The 16,160-nt window shown below is 37.6% G+C and overlaps 1 protein-coding gene across 1 annotated transcript in view; it reads left to right on the plus strand.

The window, feature by feature from the left end:
• MED4 (mediator complex subunit 4) overlaps window positions 1–16,160 on the plus strand; it is an 82,853-nt gene that overhangs the window by 7,853 nt on the left and 58,840 nt on the right. The window contains exon 3 of the mRNA XM_067154214.2: window positions 9,416–9,587. Coding sequence (XP_067010315.1) covers window positions 9,416–9,587 — 172 coding nt within the window. The remainder of the gene's footprint in view (window positions 1–9,415; window positions 9,588–16,160) is intronic.

The raw sequence follows: 16,160 nt of genomic DNA on the forward strand, positions 1-16,160 counted from the left end.
GTCAAACTTACTGGCCTGGAATTTTCAGCTTTATGTCTATCACCCTTTCCTTTATACACAGGGGCTACTATAGCAACTTTCCATTCATCTGGTATAACTCCTCCGACCAAACAATAATCAAATAAGTACTTCAGATATGGTACTATATCCCAACCCATTGTCTTTAGTATATCCCCAGAAATCTGATCAATTCCAGCCGCTTTTCTAGTTTTCAACTTCTGTATCTTATTGTAAATGTCATTGTTATCATATGTAAATTGTATTACTTCTTTGGCCTTAGTCTCCTCCTCTATCTCGACATTTTCCTTGTAACCAACAATCTTTACATACTGCTGACTGAATACTTCTGCCTTTTGAAGATCCTCACATACACACTCCCCTTGTTCATTAATTATTCCTGGAATGTCCTTCTTGGAACCTGTTTCTGCCTTAAAATACCTATACATACCCTTCTATTTTTCACTAAAATTCGTATGACTGCCAATTATGCTTGCCATCATGTTATCCTTTGCTGCCTTCTTTGCTAGATTCAATTTTCTAGTAAGTTCCTTCAATTTCTCCTTACTTCCACAGCCATTTCTAACTCTATTTCTTTCCAGTCTGCACCTCCTTCTTAGTCTCTTTATTTCTCTATTATAATAAGGTGGGTCTTTACCATTCCTTACCACCCTTAATGGTACAAACCTGTTTTTGCATTCCTCAACAATTTCTTTAAACCCATCCCAGAGTCTGTTTACATTTTTATTTACCGTTTTCCACCGATCATAGTTACTTTTTAGAAACTGCCTCATGCCTGCTTTATCAGCCATATGGTACTAAATAACAGTCCTACTTTTAAGACCTTCCTTTCTATCACATTTATTTTTAACTACCACAATAAACAGCTTCATGATCACTAATACCATCTATTACTTCAGTTTCCCTATAGAGCTCATCTGGTTTTATCAGCACGATATCCAGGATATTTTTCCCTCTGGTTGGTTCCATCACTTTCTGAATCAGCTGTTCTTCCCATATTAACTTATTTGCCATTTGTTGGTCATGCTTCCTGTCGTTCGCATTTCCTTCCCAATTGACATCTGGCAAATTCAGATCTCCCGCTACAATCACATTTCTTTCCATGTCGTTTCCCACATAGCTGACTATCCTATCAAATAATTCCGAATCCGCGTCAGTGCTACCCTTTCCCGATCTGTACACTCCAAATATATCAAGTTGCCTATTATCTTTAGAAATGAGCCTTACACCTAGAATTTCATGTGTCTCATCTTTAACTTTTTCGTAGCTTACAAATTCTTCTTTCACCAGAATGAACACTTCCCCTCCCACCCTTCCTATCCTATTTCTACGATACACACTCCAGTTTTATTATTTATAAGTTTCATATTCTGTTTTGATTGGATTCAATGTAATAGATAAGAAAAATGTTCCACCGATCAATACATTTATTGTGGATGAATTATTACACTAGTACCGGTTTCGACCTATCTTGGCCATCATCAGCTAGGTCGAAACCGGTACTAGTGTAATAATTCATCCACAATAAATGTATTGATCGGTGGAACATTTTTCTTATCTATTACACACTCCAGTGCCGTGAGAAAATTTCTGCATCCATTATATCATTTCTCAGCCATGATTCAACTCCTATTACAATATCTGGTAAATATATATCTACGGTATTAAATTACTTAATTCTATTCCTTTCCTTACAATACTTCTACAGTTCAACACTAACAATTTGATGTCATCCCTACTTGATTTCCAGTTCCCTGTTCCCTTATCACCGCTCCCTAGGCCATCCCGTTTCCCTGAATGTACCTCCCTATTACCCTTCCAAACAAATTTCCTAACTTATACGTACCACTGCGGTTTAAATGAAGGCCATCTGAGCGCAGATCCCTATCTCCTACCCACCCATTAGGATCTAGAAATTTCACTCCCAGTTTCCCACATACCCACTCCATAGTCTCATTTAAATCACCAATCACCCTCCAGTCAGTATCCTTTCTACACAGTATTCCACTAATAATAATCTCCGCTTTGTTAAACTTCACCCGTGCTGCATTTACCAGATCCCACACATCTCCAACTATGTTGGTACTTATATCAGCTTGCCTTACGTTGTTGATACCAACGTGAAACACTACCACCTTCTCCTTCCCCTCCTCCCTCTCTTCTACTTTCCTCAACATCTGCCTCAACCTAATTCCTGGATAACACTCTACCCTGGTACCCTTTCCTCCACACACTTTCCCCACGTGTCTAACGATGGAATCCCCCATGACCAGAGCCTCAACCCTACCCACCTCATTTTATCCCCTCCCCTCCTGGTCAGCCCTATCTTTCCTGATAGCTGCAGAAGCTACTTCCTCCTCCCTTTTCTCCTTCCCATGACCCTGTTCCACCTGTCTTTTCCTATCCTCTACTCTACGTTTTCCTTTCCTACCTTTTCCCTTCCTCCTACTTCCACACATCTCACCAACAGTTCCCTGTCCCCCATCTTCCCTCTGTTGTTCTACCTGGAGTGACTCGTACCAATTTCGCACAGACACCTGTGCTGAATTCTGATCCTGAATAGAGCCCTTAGCCTGCAATCTCCTTTCCCTTAGAACATTAGACCACCTGTCTTCTACAACTCCTCCCTTTCCTTCCCCTCCCTCTTGTACACCTACTGTAACCTGTACATTGTTTGAGGGAGTCCTATCTTCCTTCCTGTCTTCTGTGAGAATCCTAATTATGTCCCTCAAACTTTCCAACTCCTCCCTCATACCCCTCAATGCCTCGCTACACCCACAGTAAGTACACTCGCGCTCCTTAGCCATTCTTTACGGGGAAAAAATGAAATTAAAAATAAAATAACTTATTTGCAAAAAATAAATGAACGGAGGGATATATTGTCTGGGATAGTACACAACAATAAGGTAATTAATATACGACTACACTACAATATTACTTAGTCGTGCTCTCTTTTTTTTTTATATCCTACAACCCCTGACAGGATAAAACTGCTGTTAATTACTGAATATTGAAAGTAATAGCCTACACAAGAACTACACAATTCCAAACTGCAATTAAGCCTATACTAATTACAACAACAGTACTTTAGTAAGAGTGTCTACGGATACCTCTACTACACCAGTACTACACAAATATTTTACAATAATAAAATAATCACACTAAATTCTAATAGGATATTGCTCGTATACTACTGTACAGTACACTACAGTAATTTTAAACTACTTTCAGACGTATCCTAATTACGATACCGGTACTGAACCGTATGTTACTAAACTAAGCACAACAGAAATGAAATTTGCAAGAACTACTGTACTCAAAGATTACCAACGAAGCTAAATGCTCAGACAAATTATTATTAGTATTACGGTCTAATAGATACACACGAATAGAGCAGGCAGGATACGGCACTATCTAAATGTACTGTATCTATACTACAATGTATCTACACTACACTACACTGCGTTTGGTTAAATGCTTAAGTATCGAAAGAATTTCCGTACACGAAGAAAAACACGAATATAACTGGCAAGATACTATCTAATATATTATACCTTATCTTCACTACAATTCTACTGAAATGTGGTTATGTGGATTAGTATACCAGGCAAAGTATTCACTGGCATCTTGGAAGGGAGGGTGCGATCAGTGGTTGAGAGAAAGTTGGATGAAAACCAGTGTGGTTTCAGACCACAGAGGAGCGGTCAGGATCAGATTTTCAGTATGCACCTGGTAACTGAAAAATGTTACGAGAGGAACAGACAGTTGTTTATGTTTTATAAATCTAGAGAAAGCATAGGACAGGGTACCGAAGGAAAAGGTGTTCGCCATACTGGGGGACTATGGAATTAAGGGTCGAATATTAAAATCAATCACAGGCATTTATGTTGACAATTGGGCTGCAGTGAGAATTGATGGTAGAAGGAGTTCTTCAAATTTCAGCATTTTCCCATCTTTTTTTTTTTGCTAGTTGCTTTACAGTTAAATTGAAATAATAAATGTGGTAGTTCAACCTATTCAATACAAGTAAATAAGAGATGTAGAGATTACATTCTTATTTAATTAAAAGTGGAAATGGTACCGGTTTCGACCCCAGTCTGGGTCACCATCAGCCGATTAAAACTCTAAAAACAATGCATAAGTAAGAAAGAAGTTAACGGTCAAGTCCACACAATATCAGTTGAAGAGGCATTGTTTTTCGAGTTATAATCGGCTGATGATGACCCAGACTGGGGTCGAAACCGGTACCATTTCCACTTTTAATTAAATAAGAATGTAATCTCTACATCTCTTATTTACTTGTACTGAATAGGTTGAAGTACCATATGTATTATTTCAATTTAACTGTGATACTTTTCAATACGGAACAATGAAATTTTTATCTTTAGTTGCTTTACGTCGCACCGACACAGATAGGTCTTATGGCGACGATGGGACAGGAAAGGGCTAGGAGTGGGAAGGAAGCGGCCATGGCCTTAATTAAGGTACAGCCCCAGCATTTCCCTGGTGTGAAAATGGGAAACCACGGAAAACAATTTTCAGGGCTGCCGACAGTGGGGTTCGAACCTACTATCTCCCGAAGGTGCAATTACTGCTTTTGTCCAATCTGAAAATACCTTACCAACACTCCTTGCTAATCTACTTACTTACTTACTACTACTCTAATGAAGCCATTTCATCCCTGCCTTCCCACTATACCTCACCATTTCAGGTCTAATTTCATGTATTCCTGCTGCTTTTTGACAATGGAGTTTATTTACCATCCTTTCCACTTTCTGTAATTTCATCAACATAGTTTTCCTCCTCCCCATGAGCTTAGTTGTTCACGACACCACCAGGAAGATTTCCTTTTACGCTGAGAAGATTTTCAAAATATTCCCTCCACCTGTCCTGTGATTCCCTGGGATCTATTATGAGTTCACCTGAATTACTCAAAACACTGTTCATTTCCTTTTTCCCCTCCCATCCTAAAATTCTTTATTACTGTCCAGAAAGGTTTCCCTGCTGCTTGACCTAGCCTTTCCAGATTATTACCAAAATTTTCCCAAGACATCTTTTTGTATTCAACATCTATTTGTTTCGCTCTGATTCTTTCATTTACTTACAATTCCTTGTCTGCATTGGTCCTTGTTTGGAGCCATTTCTGATAAGCCTTCTTTTTACGTTTACAAGCTGCTCTCACTTCTTCGTTCTACCAAGATGTTTGCTTTTTCCCATCTTTACACAAAGTTGTTCCTAGGCATTCCCTTGCTTTTTCCATTACAGCATCGCTGTATGCCACCCATTCTCTTTCTGTATCCTGAACCTGCTTTCTGTCCACTGTTCGAAACTTCGCACTAATGCTGTCTGTGTACTTCTAATTTCCTCATCCTGGAGATTTTCTACCCTTATTCATTTGCAGAGAGATTTCACTTTCTCTATCCTAGGCCAGAGATACTTAGTTTGCTTCAGATCAGATAGTGGTCTGTTTTATAAAAACTTGTAAATAATCTGTAAATAAAAATTAACTGCTCTATTACATAGGTAAGTTATTTTCTAATTTAGTTTCTGTCAAAATTCTTCCTAAATCTGAGCGAGTTGTCCATGTGGTTATGGTCGTATAGCTTTAAGCTTGCATTCATGAGAGGGTGGGTTTAAATCCGACGGTCAGCAGCCCTGAAGATGTTTGTCCATGGTTTACCATTTTAATACCAGGCAAATGCTGGGGCTGTACCTTAAGGCCAGAGTCGCTACCTTCCCATTTGTAGCCCTTTCCCATCCTTGCGTCCCCAAACAACATCTGACTTGTTAGTGCGACATTAACTTGAGCAGTACCAAGCCATTATTCAAAATGCAGCCTAGCTCTGGGGAGGGGGAGGGGTACTTTGTGACCACTGTCGGTAGTCCTGAAGACTGGTTTTGGTGGTTTCCCATTTTCACACTTGGAAAGTATTGAGTTCGACCTAGAACTGTAAGATTCTCAAATAAATAAAAAGTCTTGTCATAAATGAAATGTTATACAAAGATCGAACCACATATAGAGTTTCTCTGTAAATATAACAGTTGCAATTAGAACAGCAGTTAATTATTTTACTCCAGATGGAATCTTGCAAGTCCTGAGTTCGACTTAGAGTAGGAAGATTCTCAATTTAAATAAAAGGTCTTGTCACAATTAATCAGAAGCAGAAATGATGAAACATATAAAAAGTTTCTTTATAAATATTAAAATTATTCTTGAAAAACAAACTGTGAACAGTCGTCTCTTTAGACTTTCAAAGTTCTGACTTGAGTGATAATTAATTGTGTTAAGTGTGTTAAGATTTTGAAATTGTGATTGAGGTTTTATTCTCCAGATACTTTTAGGGGCCCATATTAGGAGTGTTTATATGTGCATTGATTTAATGATATGTATATTTACGATTGCCTGTTCTCACATTTGGCTGAAGATGACGCTCACCAGCGTCGAAACTAGTTCCAAGTAAATGTTATAACATTTAGTTTAATATTAGTATTGAAAAGATGGATTTTTGATTTTACTTATGTATTATTCTCAGTTCAATATGGACTTAAAAATGAAATTCTTAAATTTAAAAGTTTAAATTCTGTCGCTCAGAAGGGTCAAATGGATATGGCTGTTGGATTTTGGCATGAAACTCTGTTGAAACAAAATATGTTATCTGCATTTTTAGGTCTAAGCTAATGCTGAGGACTTTCTGATGATGGTTTTTTTTGCAAAACTTGAAAGACACTGGTTTGGTTGCAAAAAAGATGCTGCAGGTATCAATGGAATGTAAACTCGAAGTTTTTGAAAGATCTAAAGAAGTACTTAGGTAATTCACCTTCATATCTGGAGCTGTTGGATTTTGGTACCTGCTCCTTTCATACTATTCATGGTGCATACAAAACGGCACACAACAAATCTGAATGGAACATTCACAGATTTTTGCGCTCTCTGTATTACATACTTCTTTCCAAGTAGACGCGCAGTAAATGCATGACAGGATCATATCTCTTCCCTCTGAAGTTCTGCTCTATCAGATGGGTCAAAAACTCAAAAGTTATTGAAAGAGCTGTGGAAATGCTGCCACATAATTAAAAAGTATGTTGATGCTTTCGAGGGAAACCACCTGCATCAGAAAACTTTGGAATTATAAAAAGTTTTGTAGGAAATTATCTGCTCCCAGCACAGTTGCGATTCATGGGTTCTGTTTCCCTGGAATGGAATAGTATCACTAAGTATCAGAGTAATGATCTTCTTTTGCCCATAAGCCCTTCCATGCTGTTGACATTGGATTTTCAGCCTTAGCAGCTTTAAAAGGTAAGGGAATAAAAGATATGAAAGTTCTTCATTTCTTTGGAAACTGCAGAAAATTTCTGGTTGATATTTGTATGAAGATTTTTGTCAAAAGCCCTCTTGCTTTCAAGTGTGTTAGAGATGCCAGCTGCTTCAATCCTGCAATTATGACCAATTCGTCTGTTAGGACCTGCAGCGTAACTGCTGCATTAGAAGTTCTTGTTGAGACAAAACAGTTATCTCCTATGGAAGCTGATATTGCAAAATGAGACTACTTAGATTTCTCATCAAAGAAGAAGTAGTGAAGTATCTCAAGAAGTTGAATCCCAAAACTGATCGATTGGACAGTTTTCTTAGAACCGCCTATTTTAACACAATGTTTCAAAAGAACTGATCTACTTGACACAAAAAGTGCTTGTTTTGTTTCACGGCAGCACTACTGTAGAAGGAGGTTTTTCAGTAAGCAAAGAATGCCTAGTAGAGAATCTTCATGAAAATAGCTTGATTGCACAGCGTCTGGTGTATGATGCAGTATCTGCAGCTGGTGGAGTATTAGCTGTCAGTATTTTGAAAATGATCCCGGCAGCCAAAAATGTGATACAAATGTATCAACAATGAGAAATAAAGCCTTAGAAAAGTATAAAAAGAGTACAGATAACATTACAGCCAAAAGAAAGTTAGTTGCAGAAGAAATAAAACATATAGAATTGAAGAAACGATGTATAATGCAGAGTGTTAAGGAAGAGACTCAACTGGAGAAAGAGGTGAAAAGACTGAAAAAATTAGTCGTAAGTGTGTGTTTGTTTATCTTTTGAGTATAAGCTGTAGTCATTATGAATTGATAATTAAATACATATGATAATAATTCACAAATGTTATAAAATGCATAAACTATATAGCAAAGCACACAACTTTTTGTACATTACATATATTACAAAGCATAAAAACTACTGTATATATATATATAAAAGTGATTGATTTAATATATATGTCTTTCTTGTGACTTTTGTGACAAGTTAGTTTTTATTTAGAATAAGCCTGGTACAGAATCTATTCAAGAACAGCTTACTTTCGCAGTGTATGTTATGTTATACTCTTTCTGTGGCTGTGTTATTGGGTGTAAGTGTTAATGAAGTGATCCAAACAGCTAAAAGTGCATTGTCATTTATAAGCAGTGATGTTAGAAATAAGACCTTTCAAGTATATTCTCTGTGTGTGTTTGTGTGTGTGTAAAACAGCATTGTAAATTGAAAACGAACAGTTATATAGTATAAAGCTATAAATACGATTTTTTCATTTATATAAAACTGGCAATTTGTCAACTTTTTGGCTTGTAATTATTTTAATAGTCTTACAAACAATTTTGTATTCATTGGATTGTAATTTTTTTTCCAAAGCAAGAGTTGTATAAATTTAAAAGCAATAGGTGGAGTGGGGGGCTGTGATGGGAGTAGGGAGGCCTTGTAACAAATGTTAAGATTGTTTGTAGTAAAAAATCAAGGCTAAATGAATTTACTAAAAACAAAATATGCATTTGTTAGCAAAAAATTACAAACCTGAAATCATCAAGTGTGTAATTCTTCCTGAAGAACTTAAAAAAAAATTCATAGCATTAGGTACTGGAATGTTGTTTATAGTTATACTGAATATACTGGAAATATACTGGAATTTTGAAAATGGAACTCGGTAGACACCCTGGTATAATATACCTAATGGCTCTAGCTGATCAGACCGACATCATCACAGGAGAATCTTCACTTACTAGTACTGTAGTTCTGATTCATCACATGTAATCAAGGTCATGATGTCAGCATTAAGTCATTATTAAAAGCTCTATAAGATGAAGAGAAAAGTAAATATGTCTTTTTTAAAAATTTGCCTTTCCTCTAAAGAATACATTTGTAATGGTTGATCAGAAACTAGCTTAGAAGTGTTATACACATTTTGCAGTGGTGTTAGCTTCCATTAACATCCCCTTATGCTTATTTCCTTTCTGTACCTCTATTCTCTCTTCCCTAGCATAGCATTGAAATAATTCATTAGCTCCTGAAATGTAGCAAAACTCGAAAGGATATGCTAATTCGAATGTACAGAAATTGAAAGGAATACCTTTTTGTTCTGTAGGCCACAGCCATATTCCAAGCTAAACAAAAACTTCAGTCCATTGCCAGAGCAAATAAGCGCCCTGTTACATCTGAAGACTTGATCAAGTTTGCTCATCGGATCAGTGCATCTAATGCTGTTTGTGCACCTCTGACATGGCAGCAAGGAGATCCTCGACGACCTTATCCTACAGGTGGGTTTGTGAACATCTTCATTGCTATGATATCAGAGCTGCTTTATTATGTGTTTTCCATATTTAAAAGAAAGAGAAAAATATCCTTGGATGAAAGCAGGCTTACGAGATCACTCTGTCTGTGTTCTTGAAAGTACACATTCCTGCTTTCCTTGAAATTGTAGGAAGTTGCTTCAAGTTCATAAAACCTTATTTATTGGAAGTAATACTCCATAGTTTTACAATTCATATTACAGTTGAAGTCCGTTACAGCAAGTATGGCATTTAACGAGAACCCCGTTATCACCAATTTTTTTTTTAAATGTCCCTCGAAAATTCCTTTATTAAACTGTGTAATATCCTTCTGTTTCAACAAGAACTTTTCACAGATTCATTGTTTCTGTGAGTGGAAGTGATTTAGCGTGAGTTACCTATTTTCTCTCTCTCTCTTTCTGTTCATTTTCCTTTACGCATTGGCACAGGAAAATGAACACAACAAACATTGTTCTGTTGGAGTACATATCCACGTGTGGCTGAAAGGCGTGACTAAGTCTTAAGGAGGATAATGGATTGGAAGAGCATTGTGGGATACGAGGTATTGCTTGTGCACCGTCGATATAAAAATCTAAGGCTTCAGTCATTACGCTTATTTCTATTCTAAGAGGCTGATTTTAACAATATTATTATCTCATTCAAACTGATGGAAAAAAGACATTTCTGTGAACCACTGTATGCGAGAGATCACACTGAGTAGTTACCCAAACAACAGGAGCAGATGAGGAAGGAATAGGAAAAGAACCAGACATTACATTGGGACAGGTGGTCTGGGCAGTTAAAAAAGTAAGGATTGGGAAAGCTATGGGGATAGATAAAGTTTCAGTAGAAATGGTCAAGACTGCAGGTCCTGTGAGAATACAGTGGATGTACAGATTACTGTAGAGTATATGGAGAAACACATTTCTGAAGACTGGCAAAAGGGAGTTACAGTACCAATATACAGTGGACTGTTTTTAATTCAAACTCCAAGGGAAATCAGAAAAAGAATCAAATTATCCAAAATTTGAATTAACCAAAAAGTTAATAATTCATTGTAATGAATAATGACTACAGTATTATGCATTCTACCGTACCTTAACAATCTTAAATGAAACTGAGGATTTTATCTATCATGTAAAATTTAACAAGCCCAAACATCACTAAATTTTTTTAAGTGAGCAATGAAATTAGTGTACTGTCATATGTACTAAATTGTGTGTGAATACTGTAAATGCAGTTGTTCAATTTGTTCAAAACTTTCGTTTTCTTGGACGATGTTCACACTGCATCTTATTTGTTTGTTATTTTTCAAAATCTGGTACTACGTGAAAGTGTATGTTTAATTTCATTCTGAAAAAATCATAGTATCACTCCAGAGGCGTCTGTCGCAGAGTTTGTTTTCTTCATCAAACGGCGTCACCTAACCTAACCGTATATGTATCATGAAAACATTTTTCAAGCCATGTAGAGAAACAATAACCTCCTTGCTGAAAATTTACATGGGAATAGCCTTGTGTATGATGCTAAAGGGTTAAGTGTCACCTATTCAATACATTATAAATTTTTAAACACTTAGGAATTTATTATTAAATCCATTTGAGACATGTTTCGCCCTTCATTAAGGGCATCATCAGTCATAGTATCTCCTCAAGACATAAATCGGGTACCTGATTAGTAATTAAATTGTAAACATTAAGATACATTACAATGGGAAAGTTACAGTTAAACAATATTTAAAGACACAGTAGTCGACACCAATGCGTAAAATCGCTGGGTATTTTAGCAGAGTCCAGCAGTGGTGGTCCGAAGAATAATTGACGCTGCTCATTAGAGAATTATATGAAATTATAAAGTTTATACAAATATTTTCATTTAAACAGTTAGGGGAGATAGGGTGGGAATAGCCTTTCCGAAATTTAACAAGACTCAAGAAAATATAACCTATCCTCTGAAATCAGTGACCTAATCTGCCATATCTTGAGGTGTGTCACATTCTTGCTTAATTTCAGCATCATCATCATCATCATCATCATCATCCTAAACCATCTCCAGTTTCCCGGGTGTGGTATATGAGCCTCCTCCATCTCATCCTGTCCTTGTACCATTCTTCCTCCACCAACTTGTCCCAATCATGACCTCTCAGCAGTACATCGCTCTTAACTAAATCTATCCATTTCCTTCGTGGCCTTTCCACTGGTCGTCTTCCTTCTACCTTTCCGTCAAATTCCTTCCTTGCAATTCTGTTTATTGGCATCCTCTTCATGTGACCAAACCACTTCAGTTTTGATATCTGAATCTTATTGAGGAGAGAATCATCTATTCCTACTTCTTCTCTAATTTTCTCATTCCTAATCTTGTCTTTCCTGGTTTTCTGGATCATAGCGCGTAGGAATTTCATTTCAGCTGCCTGAAGTTTGGAATTATCTCTATTGGTCAGTGTTATGGTTTCGAGACTGTACGTAAGAATTGGTGTATAATAGGACTTGTACAATGTCATTTTTGTTTTCATGGGTATTTGCTCATCCCACAGCAGGTGTCTTACCTGGTGGTAAAATTGTGTTGCCTTATTAATTCGATTGTTCACCTCATGTTTTGCTAGGTTGTCATTTGATATAATGCTACCTAAGTATTTGAAAACCGGCACGCTGTCCAGTTGAGCTTCATTTAACATGACTGTTGGTTCTGCTCCTTCCCCATACACTTTCATCACCACCGTCTTGGTCTTGCTGATGTTTAAACCATATTTCTTAAACTCCTCATTCCAGCTTTGTATTCTCTCTCCCAATTCCTCTTCTGAGTCACTCCAGATTGCAACATCATCTGCAAATGTGAAGGCTTTGATATCTCCATGTTCTTTCCTTTTAATTGATTTCATTACTACATCCATTACAATAATAAATAGAAGTGGTGAAAATGAGCTGCCCTGCTGCAATCCTCTCTTTGTTTCAAACCAGTCCAACAAACCACATCCTACTTGAACACAGCTTCTGTTCCCACTATACAACATTTTCACTTTGTCTACGAGGCTGTCTCGCACTTGAAGTTCTTTCATGCATTGCCAAATTCTTTCCCTTGGTACACTATCGTATGCTTTCTCAATGTCCAGAAATATTAGAAATAAAGGCTTGTTCTTCTCCCAGTATTTTTCCATTAGCATCCTAATTGCAAATATAAGGTCTGTAGTTGACCTTCCTTGTCTGAAACCATACTCCTCTTCTTCCAAAATTGGTTCAACAATATCTCTGATTCTGGTTTCTATTATTTTTTCCAATATTTTCATAACATGAGACAGTAGTGTGATACCACGGTAATTAGTACATTTTCGTCGGCTTCCTTTCTTGAACAGAGGTACAATGATGCCCATCTTCCAGTCCTCAGGAATAGTATTTTCCTCCCATATCTTGTTGAGCAGTGTGTAGAGCCATTGGATTCCTGGAATTCCTGCTGCTTTCAGCATATCTGCACTTAGTTCATTTATGCCCACTGCTTTTCCTTTCTTCATGCTCTTGAGCGCATTTTCAACCTCAAGCCATGTAATTGGTGGTTCAGTTGTGGTTCTTCGACTTGGTTCTCCTCTATCAGTTGTTATGTTTTCTGTATCTCCATTCAGCAGCTTTTCGAAATAGATCTTGAGTTCTTGTTTAATTTCTCCCTCTTCTGCCAGAGTTCCATCATCACGTTCTATTGCTTGTATGGTCTCTTGATCCCTTCGCTTGTTTTTCACTACTCTGTATAGCAATTTCATATTTCCTCTACTGTCCTCTTGCAGTTTGTCTGCAAACTCATTCCATTTCTTCTCTTTTTCTTCCCTTACAATGTTCTTTACAGCAAGTTTCTTGTTCCTGTATACTCCTTGAAGTCTTTGTATTTCTTGTTCTTTTCGTTCTTGTACCTGTTTTTGTTTTTCCTTGTCCAGTGCCTTCTTTATTTGGTTTCTTTCTTTCACTGCTATTTTCACTCTATCATTCCACCATGGTGTCTACTTTTTTCTTTTGATAGAACTTGTAACTCCACATCGGTTTTTGGCTTCTCCCACAAAGGTGTCTTTGAAGGCCTTCCATTCTTCATTAACGCTGGTTACTTCACACTTCGGCAAACTCTGTTGAATCCTTAGTTTGTATTCTTCCTTTATTTGGACTTCTTGCAACTTCCAAGTTTTAACCCTTGGTTTTTTCGTAATAAGTTTCTGCGTTTCTTTTGCCTTATGTTTGAAGTCTACTACCAACAATCTGTGGTCACTGTCCATGCTTTCACTAGGGATGACCCTTACATCTGTGATGTACCTGCCACCATCTTTATTTGTGATTACGTAGTCAATCAATGTTCTATACTGGCCATCCCAACTGTACCTTGTTATTCTGTGACTGTCTCTTTTTTTGAAGAATGTATTTTTGATTATAAGATCATTTCTTCTGCACAGATCTAATAGTTGTTCTCCTTCTGGGTTCCTTTGTCCAAATCCATGTGGACCAATGATGTTCTTGTACCCAAGTCTGTCTACCCCAACTTGCGCATTTAGATCTCCAATAATAATAATAACATTAACTGTATCTTCCAGGTCTTGCCAAAATTTCTCTTTGTCTTCCTCACTGCAGCCTGTCTGTGGGGCATACACTTGTATGATGGTGTACTTAGTGTTCTCCAGTTTCATGAACATTTTAATGATTCTATCACCTTTGCAGATAACTTCAGCTGTAGTATCAGTCCTTTCATTAATTAAGAATCCAACACCATTTTTCGCTACCTTCTCCTGTCCACTCCAGTATAATTTATAACCTCCACGAAGTGTCTTACTTCCAATTCCTTTCCATTTGGTCTCACTTAATCCCAATATTGATATTTTTCTTCTATCCATCATGTCTAGGAGTTCTTCTAACTTTCCAGTTAATGATAGAATGTTCATAGTTCCAATTTGGTATTTGGGTCTCTTTTTTATTTGGGGTTTCCTTTCAGAACATTGTATATCATCAGCCTTACGGTCATCATACTTTACAATTGTCTCAGAGGACGTGTCAGTCCGGTCTATAATATTCTTTCCGAGGCTCTTTTTCTTATTGAAAGCAACTGTACTCAATACTCTCCTGCTGACTTGCTAGGCCTAACGCATAAGAGGATTTTCTTTCAGGGTTTACTCCCTTAGCCTTTGAGGATGCCTTCCTCGTCCTACAAGGCAGTAGGTTCCATCTGTACACCCCAGAAGGATGGGTTGCCTCTTCCGTCATCTACACCGTACCGAAGTCCATCTTCTCCGCCGTATATGCCGTTGAGGTCTTCACCCTTAACCCAGGGCAAGGGCCCTCCATATTTATGACTCCTGGAGAGAGGGTGTCCCAGTATTTTAAAACCCCCAGGAATTGGGCTACCTGTTGGTCCGCGGGTTGTATTGGTTATTTCAACCAGCCCTACATACTGTAGGGGCCCCCTATCCGCCACCTGGGAACGCGCTCTGTAGGGGTCAGGTTCCCCTGGTTACTTATTAGAAGTTAACCCTACCCACAAGGAGTAAGGTTATTTGCAGAGAATTTCAGCATATAACATTAAAATTGAGTGATCGTTTACTTCAGATTTCATTTCTAAAGAGTTAACTGCTATCGGTCACGTTATTTATGCATTTATTACGAAAATATGTTATCCTCTTCCATTTCGAATTTTCTTTAAAGAACAGCAGTCGACGGGTATTACTAATCAACTCCGATGCCGCCTTTGAATGCCGACGAGAGAGCTTGGAAGTGTACATAGCGAGAAAACGATACCGAAGATGTTCGATCGCATTTTGTGGCAAACGTTTCATTTTTCTTATTCAAACAGCATCACGTAACCTAACTTAACTGTACTATTGTATGATGGAAACATATTTCAAGCGCAGCAGAGAAATGATAACCGTCTCTTTATAAATTTATGTGGGAATAGCCTTTCCAAAATTTAACCAGACTCGAAGTATAAGCTAACCTCTGTAAACAGTGATGCACTCTTCCATTTCTTGAGGTGTATCACGTACTTAATTTCGGTGTATAGTATTAAAATTAAGCAATCGTTTACTTAGCCTTTATTTCTAATGAGCTGACAAATGCTGATATAGATCTTGATTCCTGTAGAGAACCTGAAATATTTGTCCTGAATTTAAAATTTACTCATTCGGTAAAAATATTTCAGGTTCCCTATGGGAATCAAGGTCTATATCATCTGATGGCCAAGCAGCCGTCAATTTTTGGTAATGAGACAGTCTCTCATAGTGCATTGGCACTGCCGGTGGCTCCAAGTAGCCTACGCAGTGGCCTCCATTGTATGCACTAACCATGCGTCTTGATGGGTGTGCTAAGTACCAACTGATGAGCCCAACTTAGTACACGGGGACAAAACGCTGGCGACCAGGAATGAGTTATCTGGAAAATTTATAATGTCCAATAATGGACCATTTATATTGGTATTGACAAATGCTATCGACCACGTTTTGTATTTATTACGAAAACATGTTTTCTTTCATTTAGAATTTTCTTTACGCAACAGCAGTCGACAGGTATTACTATTCGACATCGCCTTCGAATGTCGACAAGAGAG

Source organism: Anabrus simplex, chromosome 1, assembly GCF_040414725.1.
Source record: "Anabrus simplex isolate iqAnaSimp1 chromosome 1, ASM4041472v1, whole genome shotgun sequence".
In the NCBI taxonomy this organism is placed as follows: domain Eukaryota; kingdom Metazoa; phylum Arthropoda; class Insecta; order Orthoptera; family Tettigoniidae; genus Anabrus; species Anabrus simplex.